The sequence below is a fragment of the Chrysemys picta genome, chromosome 1 (genome assembly GCF_011386835.1).
Source record: "Chrysemys picta bellii isolate R12L10 chromosome 1, ASM1138683v2, whole genome shotgun sequence".
Taxonomy (NCBI): Eukaryota; Metazoa; Chordata; order Testudines; family Emydidae; genus Chrysemys; species Chrysemys picta.
In genome coordinates, this window is record NC_088791.1 from 161,706,686 (window position 1) to 161,727,056 (window position 20,371).

The 20,371-nt window shown below is 42.5% G+C and overlaps 2 protein-coding genes across 7 annotated transcripts in view; one reads left to right on the top strand and one right to left on the bottom strand.

The window, feature by feature from the left end:
* HHLA2 (HHLA2 member of B7 family) overlaps positions 1-14,084 on the top strand; it is a 44,012-nt gene extending 29,928 nt beyond the window's left edge. For all 4 annotated transcript variants that reach the window (XM_065574595.1, XM_065574578.1, XM_065574569.1 and 1 more), the window contains one exon: positions 23-14,084. In XM_065574595.1, the coding sequence (XP_065430667.1) occupies positions 23-34 (12 nt within the window). In that variant the 3' untranslated portion in view covers positions 35-14,084. The remainder of the gene's footprint in view (positions 1-22) is intronic.
* Positions 4,446-20,371, bottom strand: part of MYH15 (myosin heavy chain 15) — a 67,502-nt gene continuing 51,576 nt past the window's right edge. Inside the window, exons 35-43 of one of the 3 annotated variants that reach the window (XR_006175216.2) lie at positions 17,705-17,820; positions 13,902-14,094; positions 12,753-12,956; positions 11,412-11,537; positions 9,582-9,752; positions 8,854-8,958; positions 7,989-8,084; positions 7,069-7,306; positions 4,446-4,584 (exon numbers count right to left, since the gene is read on the bottom strand). Coding sequence is in view for 2 of the 3 variants with exons in the window: in XM_024103403.3 (XP_023959171.1) it covers positions 4,567-4,584; positions 7,169-7,306; positions 7,989-8,084; positions 8,854-8,958; positions 9,582-9,752; positions 11,412-11,537; positions 12,753-12,956; positions 13,902-14,094; positions 17,705-17,820 (1,167 nt within the window). In the remaining variant the exon portion in view is untranslated. Of the gene's footprint in view, positions 4,585-7,068; positions 7,307-7,988; positions 8,085-8,853; positions 8,959-9,581; positions 9,753-11,411; positions 11,538-12,752; positions 12,957-13,901; positions 14,095-17,704; positions 17,821-20,371 lie in introns of those variants that run through there. The other 2 variants (XM_024103403.3, XM_042853575.2) reach the window with 2 other exon arrangements.

Sequence of the window (20,371 nt, forward strand, 5' to 3'; positions counted from 1 at the left end):
TTTGTATCCTATAACATAACAGATAAGACAGTGAAGGATGGAGCCATAAAATAAAGAGAGAGCAAAGATAAAATGGCTGCATATGGACAGTTTACAATGTAATGAAGAAGGAGAAGATTTCATAACATATGATCAGAGACTTGAGCAGTATTTTAATGCAAATGCTATGGAAGATATAGATGACTGTTTCCTAACATTGGTGTGTAAAACCACTTTTGCGGTACATAAAAGTTTTCTGCAAGAACCTGACGAGCTGGAATATGAGAACATAAAAGAGATTCTAAAGAAGCATTTTTGTGCCTACTGCCAATTTTTTAACAGACCCATATAAGTTTCATCTAAGAAACCAGCTAGAAGGAGAAAGTATCTGAATTTTTGGCAACCCTGAAAAAACTGTCCACCATTCTGTTTTGGTAATTTTCTGAAGGAACTCTCAGATCAATCTGAATTAAGAAAGAGGTTGTTGGATGTTGTGTATCACAAGGAACTGCCACTAGATGAAGACTGCTCTATTTGAATCCACAGAAAAAGTGTGCCAAAATTTGAAAATAAATTGGCCTCATCGTGCTGGGCTGGAAAGAAGGGCCTCAGCAGTGGATGAAAGAAACACCACCACCCGGTGGCACCTGTCATAGGAGCCAAACAGAACAAAGGGAGCCCTGTTTCTGCTGTCTGGGGACACGACACTGGCAGGAGCACTGCACACTGCACCAGGGTACAGCGAAGGATCCACCAAAAGGAAGCCATAAGTGTCTACATGTAGGAGCCACCATCCTAGTTAGGTGGTGACTGTCAGGGTTGGAAGCAGGTTGTTCCCTGGAGGAAAGGATGCATGAGCCATACCATTTCACAGAACTGTATGTGGTGGGAAATGGGACAAACATATCATCCCCTGTATTATGATAACGTAAAGGTAAATGACATGATATTGACAATGGAAGCAGATACAGGAGCAACCATATCTGTGATCTCTGGGGGTGGGGTGGGGAGGAGTTAAAATTTTTTTCCCCCTGGGTTAAGATGAAGAGAAATAATGTACTTGGACAACATTACAATTAGGGGCAGATAGCTGTGTTAGGCAGCCTCTCTGTTACTCTAATTTATATAGATATCTATTCACCATTAGAGTTAATTGTGAGTGAAGGAAATCCTCCTTCCCCCACTGATGGACACAAACTAGCTATACAAGTTTAAACTGGATTGGAGAGTGGTGCACGACATGCCTGATAGAGTTGGGGAACTGAAAAACACAAAGCTGTGGGTGGATTGTACAGATGTGGGTTTGGAAAGAGGCAATAACTGTGAGGCTGGTTGTGTCTGACAAGGCCTAAATTCCTGAAGGCTAGACCTGTGCCTTATGTTCCGCAGAAGCCTGTGGGGAAAAAAACATGAAAAACCCACAACATAAACCTCCCAGGTTTTTCTGCCTCGGGCCGTGATGGTACAAAATTAGAGGGGAAGGATAAAGTGGGGGGGAAAAGTGTGGTAAAGAAGATATTGGACCTAATGACACATTTGATAGCGATAATGAAGAGGTACATTGACTAACTGTTACCAGATAAAAGCTCAGTATGATTACAGAATGTGGCCCCTGAAGCAAGAAGAGATTGTTTGGGTTTTTGTTGGCTGGAGGAGGAGGAATTAGTGTGGAAGATGGTGGCCAAGAGAGGAAGAGTGCCCCTGCTGGGCATGAGGACAAAGTTTGGATGGCCCTTTCTTTCCCTGACACGTACCACTGGCCACAGCCTGTAGCAAAATGGCAGACCCGGCTCTAAGGTTAAACTTGTAATTTAGTTTTTATGGTTGTGTTTATTAATTAAGGAATTTACAGGGGATGAGTGTGCTGTTTGGAGGAATGTGTGGGAATTGCAAACTATTGCTTTAAGAGCAGGGTGAGGGTGATTCTCTTGTCTAGCCTTACAGCCTAAGGGGGCTCTGTAGCAAAGCATGAGATTGGCTCGGAGTTTCTTTGAAAAGAGCTAGGTTAAAGCAAGGTGGGGAGAGTTGGGCCTTCCTGCTTTAGGGAGCAGCCTGTTTTTCTTCATCTCCGTCGGGGCCGGTGCAACCCATTAGGCGACGTAGGCGGTCGCGTAGGGCACTACAATTTGGGGGGCGGCAACCGTGGCGTTCCCACCGCCTCTGTGGGGGGACGGCATTTCGGGGCGGGACCTTCCACCGCCTAGGGCAGCAGAAAAGCTGGCGGCGCTCCTGGTCTCCGTGTTTGGGTTTGTGTTATCGTTCAGGGTTCTACAATGTTATGTTGCAACCTTTCAGCAACAGTAGCGATGTGTTTTACACTGTGTTTTCTCTGTGCATACACTGTGCACGTAACAGAAAGCAAGCTTGAATTGCTGAGCAAGAAAACTGTCTGCTGCTGTTTGCTCCTACTATATTCAAGGAAACGGGACGTTGGGCCACACTACTTAGAATTTGGAATGATAGCACATAAACTGCAAACCAACATTAGTATCAATAGCAGTGTGAGTGTGGAAGCACAGCCGGGCCGAGTACACACACTCCCGAAATTGAAGGATACATACTAGGCACTGCTCAGCTGTGCTGCTGCTGCCCGTGCTACCCCAGCTACACTGCTATTTATACTCGCACTAGCTCTCTTCAAGCTACCGCAAGGATGTATATGTGAGCAGGGGAAATCACATCCCTAACTTGTAGTATAGATGTAGCCAGAGAAAGAGAGAAAACAGGCTGCTTGCTGAGGGCAGGTCTACACTTAAAACAGTGTAGCTGCACCGCTGTAGTGCTTTAGTGAAGAGAGCTCTCCCGTTGGTGTAGTTAATCCACCTCCCTGAGAGGCAGTTGGTGGGAGGAGCCCTCACGCTGACATAATGCTGTCTACAATGAAACTTAGGTTGGTACAACTACATCGCTCAGGGGTGTGGATTTTTTACACCCCTGAACAATGTAGTTCTAGCAAAGTAATTCTGTAGTGTAGACCCTACCTTGCTTTAAGATGATACTTTCCAGACTGCCTGTGGGAGGGCTGCCATGCGTTGCTACAGAGCCCCTTAGCCTGTAAGCAGGACAAGGGAACCACTCAGCCCTGCCTCCCAACTTTTTCCACTGATAGCTTGCAGTTCGAACACTGTCGTCAATATAACTCTGCCAAGCCTGGGCCCAAAAGGTTCCTTCCTCCCAGGGCCACATTCACTGCTTCATTCACATGCTGGTCCAATCTGCTTCTGACACACAGACACACTGGCAACTCCATCACTCAATCCCCTGATTTTTGTAATCAGTCCCGGGGAACCCCTCTTTTTCTGCCTGAGTTACCTTTTTCTCAGGCCTTCCCATGCAGTCTAGTGCCTTGGGAGGTGGCTTGTATTGTTTCAGCGTTTGTTAAACATCGAAGCCAGGTTTAACCCAACATACCACTTTCCTGAAAGGTTTTTTGAACCCTGTTAATTTTTAAATGAAAAACACACTCTGAGCATTGCCCCATGTGTGTCAACACACACACACACACACACACACACACACACACACACACACACACACGTTTTCTGACATGCAGGGCTGCCAGAGTGAATATGGGAAGCCAAAGTAAATTATAATCTGGTAGGGAAAAACATTAATGGAAACCTAGAATTGGGTTTAAAGTCTAAACCTTAAAAAAAGCCACATATAACATTGGTATATTACCCTGAGGAATTAAAACCCAATTTTTTAATTTTAGATTTTTCTGTCTGCCAGCTGATTTTCAATGCACAGATGACACGAAAACCCCTCTATCATTCTTCCTAAAACAAGTCCAGCTAAGGAGTCACGTTGCCTTTTTTCTGTCTGCTATGACTGTAGACTGTTTTTAAAAATGCAGGCTAATCTTAGGTTTTGGAGCCATAGGTGAATCACCCTGTGTGGGTTCCCATGCAGTTTCCTCCTCATCTCTGCCCAAGACCCCACCACCTCTGTATACCCATGAATGCTTCCCTAGATCAATTACCTACTGTCTGCAGTCACTTCATGGTGGTGGTCTCCCATCACAGCTGTGATGAGCCAAAACCTCTAGTGGCCCACATTCACAGCCATGGGAAGTCAAGATGGTGAGCTGAAGCTCAGCTTTCCAAGAGGAGAGCAGCAGGGGAGGGAGGGTTAGGAGTTTGTCAGTCTCTCTCCGACATGAAACTGGTATGGGACTGCGGCTGGCAGGATGGGTGTGAGTAAGTGGCATAGGGCCATAACTGTGGAAGGCTCCCCCCTGCACATGGTCACTTTAAAACTCTTTGTATGAAGAATGTTAACTTCGGAAATGTGAATGACTTTGTCCTTGTGTTGTGTGTGTGTGTGTGTGTGTAGTTGCATTACTGACAATTAGGCTTTGTTCCAAGATAATAAGCAGGGCAATCAGCAGGATTCAAGTAGTTTTTTTGAGCTCTGGGACCAGGCCTCAACAAGTGTAAGGGAAAGAAAAACACTGCAAAATCTGGTTTGGGTTTTCATTTCATTTTTATTTCTTAAGGTGCCTATTCTACTTTAACTGTGTAGCTCATCAATTAATAGGAAGCATCAAACACTGTTCAGTCTTCAGTTACTCAGTGCATAGTATGTTTACTCCTCTTCTTGAACCTGAAATGTGATTTTTATGAGAGAGACAGTATGATTCAATTAAGAATGAAAATATTTACATAGTTTTTTAAAGAGTAAATTCTCAAGTATCAGACAAAAGCTTCTATTCCCTTTCACCCATTCTATTAACAAATTCTCACGGGCATAAGCATAAACTGGCTTAGCTTTCTTGAAGTCAGTGGTGCTATACTGATTTCCACCAGCTGAGAATACAGATCAGTTTCTTGTCCTGATACTATTATGTATGTTATTAACAGCTTATGAATTTCATGCAGCACTGTTAGGACGTACACCACAGTTCTGTGGTAATATAGCACATTCTATTGAAACTGTTCTCGCTAAGGGCTTGTCTACATGAACACTTAGTTTGCAGCAAGTCGGGGTGTATATGTATCCATCACTACCTTCCTGGGCACTAAGTGTTTGTGTGGACCTTTCTGCTGTGCTCTAAAAGTTCCCTAGTGCTTTTTGATCTTTCCCGTTGTGAAATGGGAGTAGATCAAAGTGCACGAGGGAACTTTAGTGCACGGAGGGGCACCAGTCATTTCAACCATGTCATTCCCCTCTTAGAATCCCTCTGTTGGCTACTGCATATAACTCAAGCTTAGCAGCTTCAGTGTTCCACATAACGCTGCCCTGCCCTACTTATCTGAGCTTGTCTTGCTGCACGGTGCCCTGCTGTTCTACGTAGGTTCTTATGTTGCACAGCACTCAGCACTGTAGCATCTGAGCACCTATCAGTAGTTCAGTAAGCAACGTGACTGGTGGCTGTCACATGTTTCTCATCCTCTCCTGACGGAGAGAAGCATGTGCAAATGGAAGCATCCGCTGCCTCCCTTCTGCGGGTGTTCCCACCCTCAGCCACTAATCTGTCAACTTCTCATATCAGCACTTCCATGCCTTTTTCCACACTGCCTCTTTGCAGGGCACAGACTTACTGAGCTCATCTACAAGGCCTTTACTCTCTCAGCATTTAAGTCCCTCTTGAAGATCTACATTTGCCATGTGGCGTACAGTGAATTAGCTCACAAGGAAAACTGTACCCCATTCTCTTGAACCTCTATTTATTTGTCCTTAGACTAAGCTCCTTAAGAAAGGAACAAGGTACTTGTCTGTCAATGACTGATGAATGCAAACAATGGATGCTGCTATTAATAATTAAATTAAAATTTATTTGAATCATATTAAGATAATTATGTGTAATAGTATAAATTATAATAATTTATAAGATTAAATGAAATACAAGATGGATTTTAATAAATCTACGCAACAGCTTGGCTTTGTGTGTAACATGAATTCATGGGACTGGAAGAACTTGGACAGTCACCAGAAAAATGCACTTTCAAAAACTAGCAAGTGAATAAAAAAACCACAAAGTTTTTTTTTTTTTAAAAGCTACACAACATTGAGGAAGCCACATTTTCACCAATAGTTCCAGCACTAGCACAGGGCCTAAAGGTATAGGAGGCCAAATCCTTAGCTGGCGTAAGGCAGTGGGGCTTCATTGTTGAGTAAGGTATATCAATTTAAACCACTGGAGGACCTAGCCCAGTATTATTTGTTCTGGTATGGGCAGGCAAAGGAAATTGGAAAAATCTTGCCTCACAATGGATATCATAACAGAAAGGAGAGGGTGATGGGATAAAGTCTCCTTTTTAAGTTCTGGGGCAAGAGAGAAAGGTTTTCTTTATCCCGTCATTGCTGGGGTTGGTCACCCGAGTCATGCATTTCTAAAATCTTGAGCCTCAGAGTTTAGTTCGATTATGCCTCTAAGTCAACTGGACAACACAATAAAGATCATTCCAACTCCTTGTTCAATGCCTCATATGTGGATGAGGAGCGTACTTGAACCTGTTACCATTTGGGCAATCAAAGGCTCTCTTACGCTCAACTGCAGTTCACACCACATCCCCAAAGATAAGTAATTTGGAATCTTTATTCAACAGCTTGGTGGTAAGTTCTCTTTACTCCAAATGCAAACCCACAAATATTAATAAAATATGAATGACTTAGAGTGCTATACAGCCAATCAGTAACACCCCAAACCACGAATGTTCCACCCAACTCCAAAAGCTATCACCCCCCACACTGAAAGTGCAGTTTCAAGATGAAGGTGAAATTGTGTGTAACTAAAAAATCTGCCAGTGCCATGATCCTCAGGCTGCACTGTATTGTGGAAGAGGCCCTATAGGACAGGTAGAAATCCATGTTACATTGCGAGAAATGGTGCTTTTGAATATCCACTATCAAAGAATAGTATTTGATTATGTTTAGCAAAAAACCCTCTTTGGGTTACAGCTGCTTAAGTAGTAAAGTTTGTATTGGGATATATTAAGAACATGTTTCTTTGGCAGGTTATAAGGTTCAGGTCACCCTCCCAAAGTTTTTCCGTAATGTAAAAAAATAGAAGGCTGCATTGAAAACTCATATTTCGATCTGGTTCAAATTTATGATATGGAATAATTTTCCTATCTCGTATAGTACCTTTGTAGAGCTGTGCTGATCAGTTCGCCTTCCTCTGCAAGTATGTGTGCACATGTGTCAGTGTGCGGAGACTCACTTATTCTGCAGAATAACACCGTACCTTTTTTATCCCAATATCTCTTGTCTTGGTCCTCAGTTTATTAACTTGAGATTCAGCTATTTCAGCCCGTTCTTCAGCATCATCCAGCTCATGTTGCTGCTTCCTGTACTTTGCAAGATACTGATTGGATTGTGCTTCCTGGTAAGACAAAGGATTAGACACATTTTTCCCCTGTAGGTTTGAAGATGATGATCTTCAGTGTCAGCCAAGGTTCAAGTGTGTGAGACTAAGCGGCAAATATCTGTGGGACTTAACCAACCTTTGCGATGCAAACATTTAGTCAAATGTTTTGCTGGTTCCAGCAGTATTCCCCATTTTAAGGGAAACTCTCAGGATGGAAAAAAGAAAAACCCTTTTAACATGGAACTATGTTATAGGCATTTTTCAGTGATCACTGACTTAGCGGGTTAACAGAATGTCATGAAAAGTTTCACTCTGGTTGATCCAAACCCCTTGCCCAGGATACAAAGAAAGACAGCCCCTGAAAACTATATCCATACACAACACCAAGTGCAAGCTGCTTAAGGTGGAACAGGTAGGGAGGGCACGGTGTAAATCAGGACTACGTAGATCTTCTGCTAAGCTGAATATATTTAATAAAGCTGCTAAATGATTTTTAGTACATGAAGGCCCCGAGACCCAGATCCTCAAAGGTATTTAGGTGCCTAACTCTCATTGGTTTCAATGGGAGGTGCCTAAATGTCTCTGGGGATGTGGGCTCAAATGACCAAGGATGCAATTGTAAGTGAGGGCATGACTTGATTAAATAAATAAATACATAAAAAACCCATTCCATGTCACAACTGTTCCTGTCACTTACAGCTTCCTCAGCTTGATGCTTATAGCTTTTCACTTTTAATTGCAGCTTATCGATTAGCTCCTGCATCCTGGTCAGATTCTTCTTATCTTCCTCTGCCTACACCAAGCAAACAGAAAAAAATGCTTTAATGATATGGACAGGCAGAAGGTATACGTATGTCACAAACGGAGTAAGTTTTGTGAGGCAATTATTTCTATCACCTTGGAAATTTAGGACTTTGAAACAAAACAGTTCAACTTGTATCACTATGTATAGAGAGAAGAAAAAATATTCTAGTGGACTGACCAAGGGTATGTATTTGTTTCAACAGTAAAAGCAACACTGAGCAGTGGAAAGAACGATCAGGAAATATATTTAGAAAGTATCAAGCATAGTGATACAGACTCCCTAACGGATGATGCAGAGATGATGAAGGGCATTTCTACTCTATAGAATAAAAATGGTACTCCAGTGCAGATCTTCTGCCTGTGCATGTGGAAGCTTATCTTTTTATTCCAATGACAAAAGTAAGTTTAATCTATTTTATTCTAGTTAGCAGGGTCAACACTTAAGTGAGAGAGCTGGAGTCTCCTTCTCATGCATCAAGAAAAATGGTACCTATGGCTGCACCTCAGCAAATTTAAATAGCACCGTGTTAAAAATGCCAAAGTGCCAACTACACTAGACTAACAATTGTTTAGGTTAATTGAGGGTAGCATTGGAAAGTGTTTTTCTAAAATTCACTAGCATTGACAAAGCTTTCAGCAATGCTGATTTCCACTGGGAGAAGGATGCAGTGCAAAACTGTATTTGAAAGAAAACATTTCTTCCAGGGACCTACAGTTTAGTATAATACTTAGCAGGACTGGGGTTTTTGCTCCAGTACCTGATAAGTCAGCTCCTTTATGCGTCTCTCATATTTGCGGACTCCTTTCTGGGATTCTGTATTGCGACGGAGTTCATTCTCGAGATCATTTTCCAGCTCACGTACCTGCAAGAGAAGAAACATTATGTAATTCCACATGTTTAAACATCAAGTAGTTTAATTTACAGTTTCAGTGACATTCATCTTCGCAGGACCCTTTGTCACTATCGCCAAGTATGTGCTTCAGCAGTAGACCAAAATTTCCATGTAGATGTTGCTTTTCTATCTGGTTTATTATGCATTTTTATTACATAATGTTTATATTGCACTAGCGGTTCCAATCAGGAGTGGAATCCCAACACACTAGATACTGTACAAACATACAAAAACTCCAAAGAGTTCACAAGCTAAGCTGGAAGCATAGAGGCTTTTGCCATTTTCAGACTTTATGCCTTATTTTAAGCCTGGGCTTTATCATATTGGTGTTGGCTACAACAACCACATTGCTATGTCAACCAAGTCAGGTGATAAAAGAGAAAGATGGGTCCACGTGGACCTCACATCTGGCCTAGGTGAAACTCTTAAAAGAGTTTACTCTTAATATCATCTCTAAAGAGTTCTTTGTACTTTAGAGATGGTCCCTAAGCCAAGGTCAGAAGTGACTGTGTCCAGAGCAACCATTTGGTCGGAGTTTTATGAAGTATCTGTAAGCAGGCGACCGTGACCTATAAACAGGGCAGAAAACCTACTCTGGATTCCAGCTTTTGGATCTGCTTCTTGCCACCTTTCAGTGCTATTTGCTCTGCTTCATCCAGCCTTTTCTGGAGATCTTTAATAGTCTGTTCCATGTTCTTTTTCATTCTCTCCAAGTGGGCACTAGTATCTTGCTCCTTTTTAAGCTCCTCAGCCATCATTGCGGCCTAAAATACAAATAAAACATCACAGTGAGGTCTGTTGGACTCTGGTAGCTGCTCGTAAGAGAAGTGAAGGACGCCCCACTGCTTGTGTCATTTACACTAGACTGAACAAAGTACTAGAGCAGGGGTAGGCAACCTATGGCACGTGTGCCGAAGGCGGCACGTGAGCTGATTTTCAGTGGCACTCACACTGCCCGGGTCCTGGCCACCGGTCCGGGGGGCTCTGCATTTTAATTTAATTTTAAATGAAGCTTCTAAACATTTTGAAACCTTATTTACTTTACATACAACAATAGTTTAGTTATATATTATAGACTTCTAGAAAGAGACCTTCTAAAAAGGTTAAAATGTATGACTGGCACACGAAACCTTAAATTAGAGTGAATAAATGAAGACTCGGCACACCACTTCTGAAAGGTTGCCGACCCCTGTACTAGAGAGTACTCTGTAGATGCAGATTTGATGGACATGCAATGTGACCTAATAGGTCTTTTCCATGTCTCGCTTCTAATTCTGTGATTTAAGATTTAGCTTCCTACTTCAATATCTGTATGTGGCTTTTTCCTTTTGAGTAAAACTGGGCCATTTGTTACATACATTTTATGTACTAAAAATGATCTGGATGCAATGCTTGTGAAAGTTGCTGGGCTAACAGGCCTGAAAGACCAACTATCTATTTATCCATAGAACAGGTAGAGTCTGGGGAGTGTCAGGGAAGCTTCCCCAGTCTATGCCAGCAGTGACCGGAAGACACCACATCTAGGGACGAAGAGTTCAGAGGCCATGTCCTATTGGGTCTTTCTGCTGACATGGCTACAGCGGTGCAATGAGTCTATTTCTGAACAGACAGATGTGATAAAACCAAGGTCCAGCTACATATTTTGGAGCGGTCACTGAACAGCCATCAGAAGGTAAAAACTGGGCTGGAGTTGAACTGGTGACATCTCCCACCTCTTAAGGAGATAGACCAGCTGAGGAACAGTTGGGAAAAAGATACAGGAGGAACTTCCTCCAGGAATTCTGGGTGTATAACTCATGGGGACTCAACACTGTGAAACCTGGGTCCCTGGATTTCACATTGTTTGCTGATATAATGATTCTGGCAACATTGATTTCTCCAGTTCTGCTGGAGCTGAAACAACACTAGCTTGACTGCTCTGCTCTCCAAGAGATGTCTTCGATCACTCTTCTCTTGACCATAAGTCTTGTGCTGAGAGTAGTGTCATGTGGTTTCCCACATCTCTGGCTGGTATCTGACTTTAAAGTTACTCTTTTGGGAATCTGGAATGTTACCCCCCGCCCCTATCAGAGCCTTCAACAAGTGGAAGTTGGTTGGTGGGCTCCCAACTGGCTCAGCTTGTCCAGATGCAAAGATCTATTTGGAGGTGACATGATCCAACCCAGACTTTCAGGATCAGCAGATGTGCCCCTTCTTGGAGAAGAGAAATTGACCAAGGAGAAAACGTTTCTCTTTTCCTCCCTCCAACCTTTTCTGCACCAGGGCAGCATTAACCTCTTTCAGCCAGCTCTGGAGCCCACTGAATAAACCGTTTCCCGCCCCCCCCCCCCCATAGCCACAGAAATGGAAATTCAGGGTGAAGGAAGTGTTGTCAGAATATGGTGCTACACCTGCAAAAGGAAACAAGCAGCCAGTCCACTTACATCGGTGATAGCTTTCTTGGCTTTTTCTTCAGCGTTCCTGCACTCCTGTATAGCCTCCTCCACTTCATTCTGCATCTGAGAGATGTCAGTCTCCAGCTTCTTCTTCTGATTGATAAGGCTTGTGTTCTTTTTGTTAAAAAAAAGAAGGGGAAAGATTATTAGGGATATAAATTGTTTAACTCCTACAACAAACCTACCTATGACCACACATCTATTTTTGCAGTTCCCTAGGCTTCACAGGGTACAGTATTTATTAACATGGTAGAGGCCTGACTTTTTAGATTATCTTTAGGTTGTGTGTATTTTATCTTTTTTTAAAAAGTCCCCAGAGCTCTGAATATCCATATTTAACAATCAAAAGGGAACTAAACAAAAAAATTCAGCCAAACACTGAAATAGGGGACTGGTGCAGTGTTTTCAGCTCTGGTCAATGAAGGTCCCATAATCAGTTATTCTAAAAGGTGATTAAAGTGGAAATCCAATATTGTGGCTGCAGTTCAGGAGGTAGCACATAATGTGTTAATAGCACAAGCTTTGCTAATGCATGACAAGCTTTCATAGCCTGCTGGTAGTTAATTATTTAGAGATGGGCTCATAGGGGTTTGAAGTGGAAATCCTTGTCTATGAAGAGACAGCCTCCTAGAACCTGCTAAGTCTCCACTTGTGCTTAAGGAGGTAACAAGCAACAAGGGCAAATCACTTATTTTATCTGCTCCCCCTGCCCCAGTCCTCATTAGCCCACCATTTGATGGCCCTATATTGATGAGGACCTTTGATGTGGTACGGAGCCGCTTGCTGCTGGTTCCAATGTACTGTCTTGCTCAATGTAGCTATGCATAATGAATGGCCTTTGCATGTTTAACTGAAGGCTTCTCTAAGCAGCTTGCATGAAAAGGTCATACATACCGCTTCTCCTGCCCCCCATCAAAATAGTGTCCATACAATCCACAAACCCAACTGGGTTTTAACATTGCTGAATGTAAACATAGTAGTAAGATAGTCTGAAATTCTATGACACCCTGTGAAGAAGGTAAAGACCCAATTATCATCTGACTTCCTTCCTTACCCTTTCTAGGAAGTGTTTATTATAGCAGGCTAGAGCACTTCTGCACTGATATCATGATGGGAATGAAGTATGATATGGAGAGAGAGAGAGACTGACTCATTTCCTTTAGTGGAATGAATGAAACCTCTCTGACAGATGACGGTCGGTGGCTATGGAGTTCATATCTTTCTGGCATGTGCAGTCTTCTCGTTTCCCCAATAGCCACTACTGCTGCTTCTTGAGTATAGTGCACACACAGCTTAGGAAACTGCCCCCTCCCCGCAGTGAAATCCAACCTGGGTGTGGAGAAGGTTCACACGTTCGGTGGCTTCCAGTAGCTCGTGTTCTGCCAGCTTACGCCCACGTTCAGTCTGGTCTAGCAGGGCCCTCAGCTCATCAAGCTCTGACTGGAGAAGATTGTTCCGCCTGTCAGTGACCGCCAGTTGCTCCTTCAGGTCTTCATTCAGGTGTTCTGAATCATCCAACTGCACTTGCAGGTCCTGGAGCAGAAACAGCAGCATTCTCACACACCAGCATGATGGGACTTGAGCTTAGGGTGACCAGATGTCCTGATTTTATAGGGCCAGTCCCGATATTCAGGGCTTTTTCTTATATAGGCTCCTGTTATGCCCCCCCCGTCCTGATTTTTCATGCTTGCTATCTGGTCACCCTACTTGAGCTCGTCTTTGCTGTTAACTGCCAAAGCCTCTGAAAATCTGATTGAACAATGTGGAGTGGGGGCTCATCCAGGTGGTCTCGAAGCTGTTTTAGCTCCTGCTTAAAGAAGTACTGAAAAAGACTTTCTCCCTGCCTCCACCCTCAATGTTGTGAAAAACAGTAGGTGTAATTCACCCTGGCCTGCTGGGCATGAACGGAACCTTCAAATCAGTGGTGGTTTCAAATGAGGGGTATTTTGTGGATTTATCCTCTGGGGAGTGCAGGTGATGGATTAAGGAAACCTGACTTTAAAATGGTGTCAGGGCTTAATAGGAAACCAGTTGTCAGAGGCTCTGGAGAATTAAGTTAAATGAAGCTACACAGATAATCTGGCCATTCTGACTCCCTGTCAAATGGCTACTCCTTTAAAGGACCTGGGGAGAGGAAGTTCCTTGCACTTCTGCTTTTCCCCCTCACAGAGGGCAGTCTTTCCATCGGGGCCCTGTGACCCTAGGGCAGAATCTGATTCAATTTTTATCAAGCTCTTTGAAGATGTTATAGGCTAAGAAGTACTTTGCAGCAGACACACACCAAAGACTGGCCATGCTCTGCAGGGCACTCTAACTGCACCTAGTCTTTTGGAACAGAGTCTCAATTTGTACTAATAATTATTGCTGTAAAAGCACTTGCTCTGCGTATGTGTTTTTTCTGTTTGAATTGCTACATATTAATAAAACCCAGCCCTTGCTTGTAGTTGGGTAGTTCGGACTGGCAGCACTATGGGGTACCTTTATTTGTGCCTGCAGGATACGTGCAGACTTTATTGCCTCTGAGGCATGCCTGTTAGCATGGCTGAGCTGGATTTCCATCTCGTTGAGGTCCCCTTCCATCTTCTTCTTCAGCCGGATGGCCTCATTTCTGCTCTTGGCTTCAGAATCAAGGGTGGACTGCAGCGAGTCTATGGTACGCTGCTGGTTTCTCCTAATTTTGGAGTAATATTCAAAAGACATTATGGGTAAGGAATTCTTTCCCCTCCCTCCACAGAAGTTTTAATTACCTCCAATAATATTTTATTTCCCAAGAGTTGCATTTTCAGGAATGGAATCATATTTCTGTATGGATGAGTGTATACAGCGGTAGTACATAATGACCCATCGTGACCACTAGATCTGTCTGCTCCCCTCAATAAACTCCTGATCATAGTCAGAGTTTAAGGCCAGACGGGACCACCAGATCCTCCAGTCTGTCCTCCTCTATATCACAGGCCACCTATGCCACCCAGCACCCGCACACTAAACCCAACATCCAAAATTAGACCAAAGTATTACAGTCAACAGGAGGCTTGACTATTATGTGCCACATAGCAAGCCCCATTATTCCCCTCTTCTTCCTCCCTAAATGTCCAAATAGCACCTTTGAGGCTATTACACTGGGGAGGGTCACAAATTCTTTCTTCTGGGTTTGAACCTAACAAACAATACTTAATTCTTGGCACTAGTTCAGTGCTTTACATCTGCGCCATTTTATACAGGCATTAACCATCAATCAATACTCAACACCTCTGATAGGTAGGCAAGTATTCCTATTTTATACATGGAGAAACAGATACAGAGAGGTATATAGTTTGTCCTCTGCAATACAGTGAGATATTAGAACTCAGGAATTCCTATTTCTGATCCACATGGTTTTAGGTTTTTGCAGGTTCTTCATTATCCCCTCTCTCTACTAGAAAATGATTCAAAGCCTGATATTTTTGTTTGCTGAACTTTTTAAAGGGCTTTTGGCAGTGACTATAGTGACCCATAATTGGTCTGTTTCCTCTCCTTTGTTATACAAAATAAGTGCTGAGATTCATATCACTCACAACAGCCCCAGAGTTCTCAGGAACAGCCCAGCGTGTCTGGGAACTGTTCCAAATCTCACATAATCAAAACACCAAACCATTATTCAGACATATCCGGGATGGAAAGTACCTATTAGAGACCTCCGAGACATTGCAGGACTGTTCTCTATAGCACATTTTCTAGAATTTTGCCCCATCTAGTTCTAAAGGAGAGTAATTCCTCAGCCTAATAGGGTTCACTAAAAGGGAAAAAAATAACCTGAGGAACAAGAAAAAACTTTCTTTCATCTCCTTGCTTCCTATTACATCCCCTGTCCCCCTTGATAAGTTCTCCCCCATTCTGTCTCTGCTTAGCCAAACTGCACAGCTTTGCTGGTAGCTCTTCATCTGCCCTCACAAGTCAATTCAGCATTTTTAGTGCTTTTTGTATAAACTCATGACACATGGATCTCCATGTTGCTGGCAGCGGGCTGCCCGGAGCTAAAGGCAGTGTTGCAGGTGTGGGCATCGTGGGGACGTAAAAATCACGGGCTACAGTAAGGGAGAGTGGGATGAGTGCAGTCGCCCCCCCCCCTTCTGCTAACAGCAGAGGGAGAACTCCCCGTCCAGTGCTCCTCCCTGGCTGCTCCGGCTCCTGTCTCAATCTATTTTAACCACTGACAGAGGAACTGTCACCTGCCTACTCTGCGGTGTGATGCCTCTGTGTGCCCTGTCCAAAAATCACCCTCCAACGTCCATATCACACTGCTGATTCATAGTCACGCCCACACTCCTAAGGTTTCTTCCACCACTACTGCTTTCCAGGCTTCTCCTGCCCACCGAATATGTATTGCTGATGATAGCTTTTCTATAGTGCTTTTCCTCAGTAAATCTCAGAGCACATCACAAAGGGCAATGTCATTATCCCCATTTTACTCATAGGGAAACTGAGGCTCACTAAGGTGAAGCAGTCCAATGGCAGATCTGGATACAGAACCCAGATCTTCTGAGTCCCACTGTGGCACTATCCACTAGGCCACCCTGCCTAGTAGCAGCTTCTTTTTATTGCACACCACATCATTTTATTTTCTGCCTATATTTACTAGCCGTGTTCCTTGATTTGCTGCCCTCCAGTTGCTCCCTTTTTCCTATTAGTCCATCCAACTCACCAACCACATTCAGACCCTTATGTCATTATTTTCCCTCTAAGTTAGGGTCTCTTCATTGGTGGGCCGTACTGTTAGGAATGTTCCTCAGAACCCTGTAGTGCTGTTTCAAGGCAGGTACCTGGGGAGCCAGCACAAAGATTCCCAGGGTGCATTTTGCAACTTTAAGGGCCTGCTGCTTACGATGGAGTAGAACCCCATGTGGAGGGGAGGCTGCGAGGGCAGAAACTCCACAGGCAGAACAATAATTCAGTAGAGGCCTATTGGTGAACATGGCCACAGGGATTCTAGTTAGAACTGAACAAAATGTTTTCAATAGAAAATGACTTGTTTTCAAAATCAAACACTTTTTGCAGAAAGCTTATAGTTTCTCACAGTTTTTTGGTTTTTAATCAAAACTGAAAATTTCAAAATTCATGAATGCTGAATTTTCAACTCTTCCCCTCCCTCCCCCCGTTTCTTCCTTCATTCCTCTTTGCTACAGAAAGAATGATTTCGAGATGGCTTTTTTTCCCCTTTTGCCACTAACTTTTCAGAACTTCTTCAACTTTGGGAAAATTACAGGAAAAATGAAACTAACTCTGCCACTCTAATTTCTCAAAAGCGTGGAGAAGTTTTTAGAAGTTGCAGGGTGGCAAAAGGAAAAATGAAAGCAAAAAGTGGAAAAAAAATGGAAAAAAAATCTGGATATCAGACATTTTCTATTGCACTGAGTGGCAAAAAAGAAACGGGGAAAACACTTTACAAATGTGTCAGAAAAACATAACCCTACCCCCGCCCCAAATTGTTCCATTTTGAATCTTGCAAAAGGGAAACAATTTAGAAATTTTGAATTTTGAAATTGTTTTCCATTTTTCAACCAGCTTTAGTCTCAGTGTTGTTGTAGCATCTTGTTAGATGTGGCACCATAAGCAGTTGCCTACTGTGGGACAGTTTTCTTGGCGGAGTGTTGGAAGGCATTAGTGTAATAGCAGCCCTTGATGCTAATGTTGCATCACTAGTCTGTTTCCACACTACAGATTCTTTGATTTAGTGGCTCTCAAGGTCTGCCTTATACCCCCGCTGACTTGTGTTATTTCCACCACTACACACACAAGTGATGGATTTGTGTCTGTGGGCAGGTGTCAGGGAGCTTTACCTTGTGTTAAGTTGCTAGTGAAGATAAGCCTTTAGCCTATCTCTAGACATGACCTTATATCTAGCTGGAGAATGTGTCTTCTTTGTTTGGTTAATCTACCTGGTTTTCATATGCTCCCTTACTGCATTCTGAGTCATGCTACTGCAGCCAGGATTAATCCCAGTATGGGATTAATCTTTTAGTAGGCAGAAGAAATTGTAAGTATTTTTAGGGATGGCCAAACTAGTTGGAAAAAGTGGACTGCATCCAATTCTTACCCACACATGACCCATTTAACAGAACAATTGTTCAACTGTTGGTTTTGTTTTTAGCTTTGCACATCTCTGTGCTTCCTTTTAAAGTTTCGCAAGAAACTTTATTCCAGCCAGATTTCCAGGATGATCAGAAAAGCTGGCAGAAGCCTTGAAGAAGCATCAGAACTTCTGAGTTTCATCCATTACAAACCATTTTCTCACTGTATAGTACCTAATGTTTTCCATTTCCTCCTCCTTTTCTGCCAGTTTTCTTTCAAACTCTGCTTTAATCTGAGAAATTTCAAGTTGGAAACGAAGGCTTTTGCTTTCTTCATGCTCCAGGGCTCCCTGAAATAAAATGCACACAACTGAACAAGCCTCTTAGGCCAGAGGTCCTTAGACTTTTTCAAAGTATGAATCACAACATTGAGATTGACCCTGGACACCTCCTTCTCATTCCTGACTGTCTCCTCACCCATCACCATCTACCTGTGGCAACTACAGTTGCTTCTGGAGAAAAGTAACCTGGCTTTCCTAATGTGTTTACCTGTCTTTTAATGCAATTTGACAGCTGGAAACATGAGCAGTCACCTCTTCAGGCTACACGTGGTCAAACAGAACACAGTTTGACAACTGATGTCTTAGGCCTTGTCTACACAGTTTTTGTACCAATACAAAAACTCTATGTAGATAAGCTTTACACAGTAATGGTAAAAGGACTCCATCCTGCTCCCACTGAAGTGAGTGGCAAAACTCCCAAAGACTTCAGTGGGAGCAGAACTCAGCCACAGGATTGTTTGCAAAACCTGTCTAAATCTGTCTTTTCGCCCCACCTCCCCATCAGCCTTACAGCAATAGGTACATGTGTTTGCTGAAATTAACTATCCTCATTCACATGATCATCAATTAAAGACATCTGTACTGTACTCCTTGCCAAATCTTGTTCTAGAAGCACACATGGCTCCTATTGATGGCAGTGGGATCTGTGTATGTGAATCTATAACCTGACACCAAAAGGAAGGGAAGGATGAAAAGTATCAGGTTTTCATGACAAAATGTGTAGCTATCAAGATCTTCCCCTTTTCCATTAAAATACAGAAAAACCTGTAAGGAAACTTGGTTTTGTTTTTAGCTTTGCACATCTCTGTGCTTCCTTTTAAAGTTTCGCAAGAGAAAAGTAACCTGGCTTTCCTAATGTGTTTACCTGTCTTGTAGCTATCAAGATCTTCCCCTTTTCCATTAAAATACAGAAAAACCTGTAAGGAAACTATATGGTAACCTCTTATTAAATCCCATGACCTTTGTTTTTGTTCCCCCCCCCCATAAATTGCAATCAAGAGACTTTACGTAATAGCTTATGGTTAAATACTAAGGCCCCAGACTTGCAGGTTTTACTTAAGCAAAACTCCCATTGAAGTCAGTGGGAGTTCAGACTCATTCCTGATTGAGCCAAAACTTCCTCTGATTTAAGCAGGCAGATTAGCTGGGTAAGGACTGGTTACTTGTGAAGAGAGCAGACAGAGTCACTCATTGATCTACATTTGTCTGAAGAGGTGATATCAATAGAATAATGACATACAAAAAAGACATGGATAAGCAAATTATCCCTTATTTCTGGTCACCCATGCAGCATCTATATTCATTTTAACAAACACACCACACTAATAAGCCACCAATGGCAACAGCACACAAAATTACTGCACATTAAAACAACAGCCAGCAACCCAGATTCACAAGAAAAAACCTTATTAAAAAAAATTGCACTCCATAACTGACTTCTAAATAAGATACATCATCATTTTGGGGATGTAACACAAACTTTACTTGCACTCATTAGCCTGCTCTGCTCACAGACTTAGAATTCTGCTGAGCTTTTGCATGGGTGTGGGAAGTATGCCACATAATTCATGAAAGTCAAGTGTGTCATTATATCCCCAAGAACAGATGTATTCTCTCTAATGAGATAAATATGTACGCAGCACATATAATCACTCGCAGCACCCCAGAGCTATGGAAAAAGATGCTATTTCCTCCGCTCTGATTTTAACACCTGTCTACATGGCCATGAAATCCCTGCCAAGTATAAAACATCCTGCAACAGACCAAAAAAAAGTTACACATATTTAGTGTATTAACAGTTTACAGTTCTTTGATTAATTTCATTTTTGCAAGCATTGTTTAGAGGAGGGCAAATAAGATACTGACACAAAAAAATCAACACTTGACTTTAATGAAAAATCCCCTGCCACATGCTATACTAGCCATGATACAGTGATGCACCAATCTAGCCCTGCAGTGCACCAAAACCTCAAGAAATATACAAGCTGACCTTTTAAATGAATTATCAGGAGCAGATTTCCACCTGGACTGTAATGAATTTTGTAGTGCTGGTTCACTCTCAGAAATTGAGGTGGGTCCTCCCTGGATGTATGCATGCCTGTCACTGCAGAAAATTACTGCAATGATGTTCAGTGATTTTTACCAAACTCCTTTGGGATTTAAAATTTTTCTAAATGGCCTCTTTTCATTTGGGTTTATGAGACTGCTACTCTTGTTTAGCAGATTAGCATTGTAGAAAGAAAGCCGGGCACTAATCTCAGTGCAATCCATAGCGAGCCATTATTTAGAATAAAACTTCATAAAGTTTAGCTTTTAATTCTCAAAGAGGAAGATAAGAGTTAAGAATTTGCTGATGAATACAAGATATTTGGCGTACTCAGTAAGGTGTTAAACTGGATGAACAAAACCACCGACTTGCATTTTCAAAAGTGACTGGGAATTTGGATGCTCCAAGTTGAACTGTTTTGAAGAGGCCTGATTTTCAGAGGAAAGGTTTCTTACAGTTTCTGAAAATCAGGTCACTTTACAGGTGTCTCAGTTTGGGCACCCAAAAATTGAA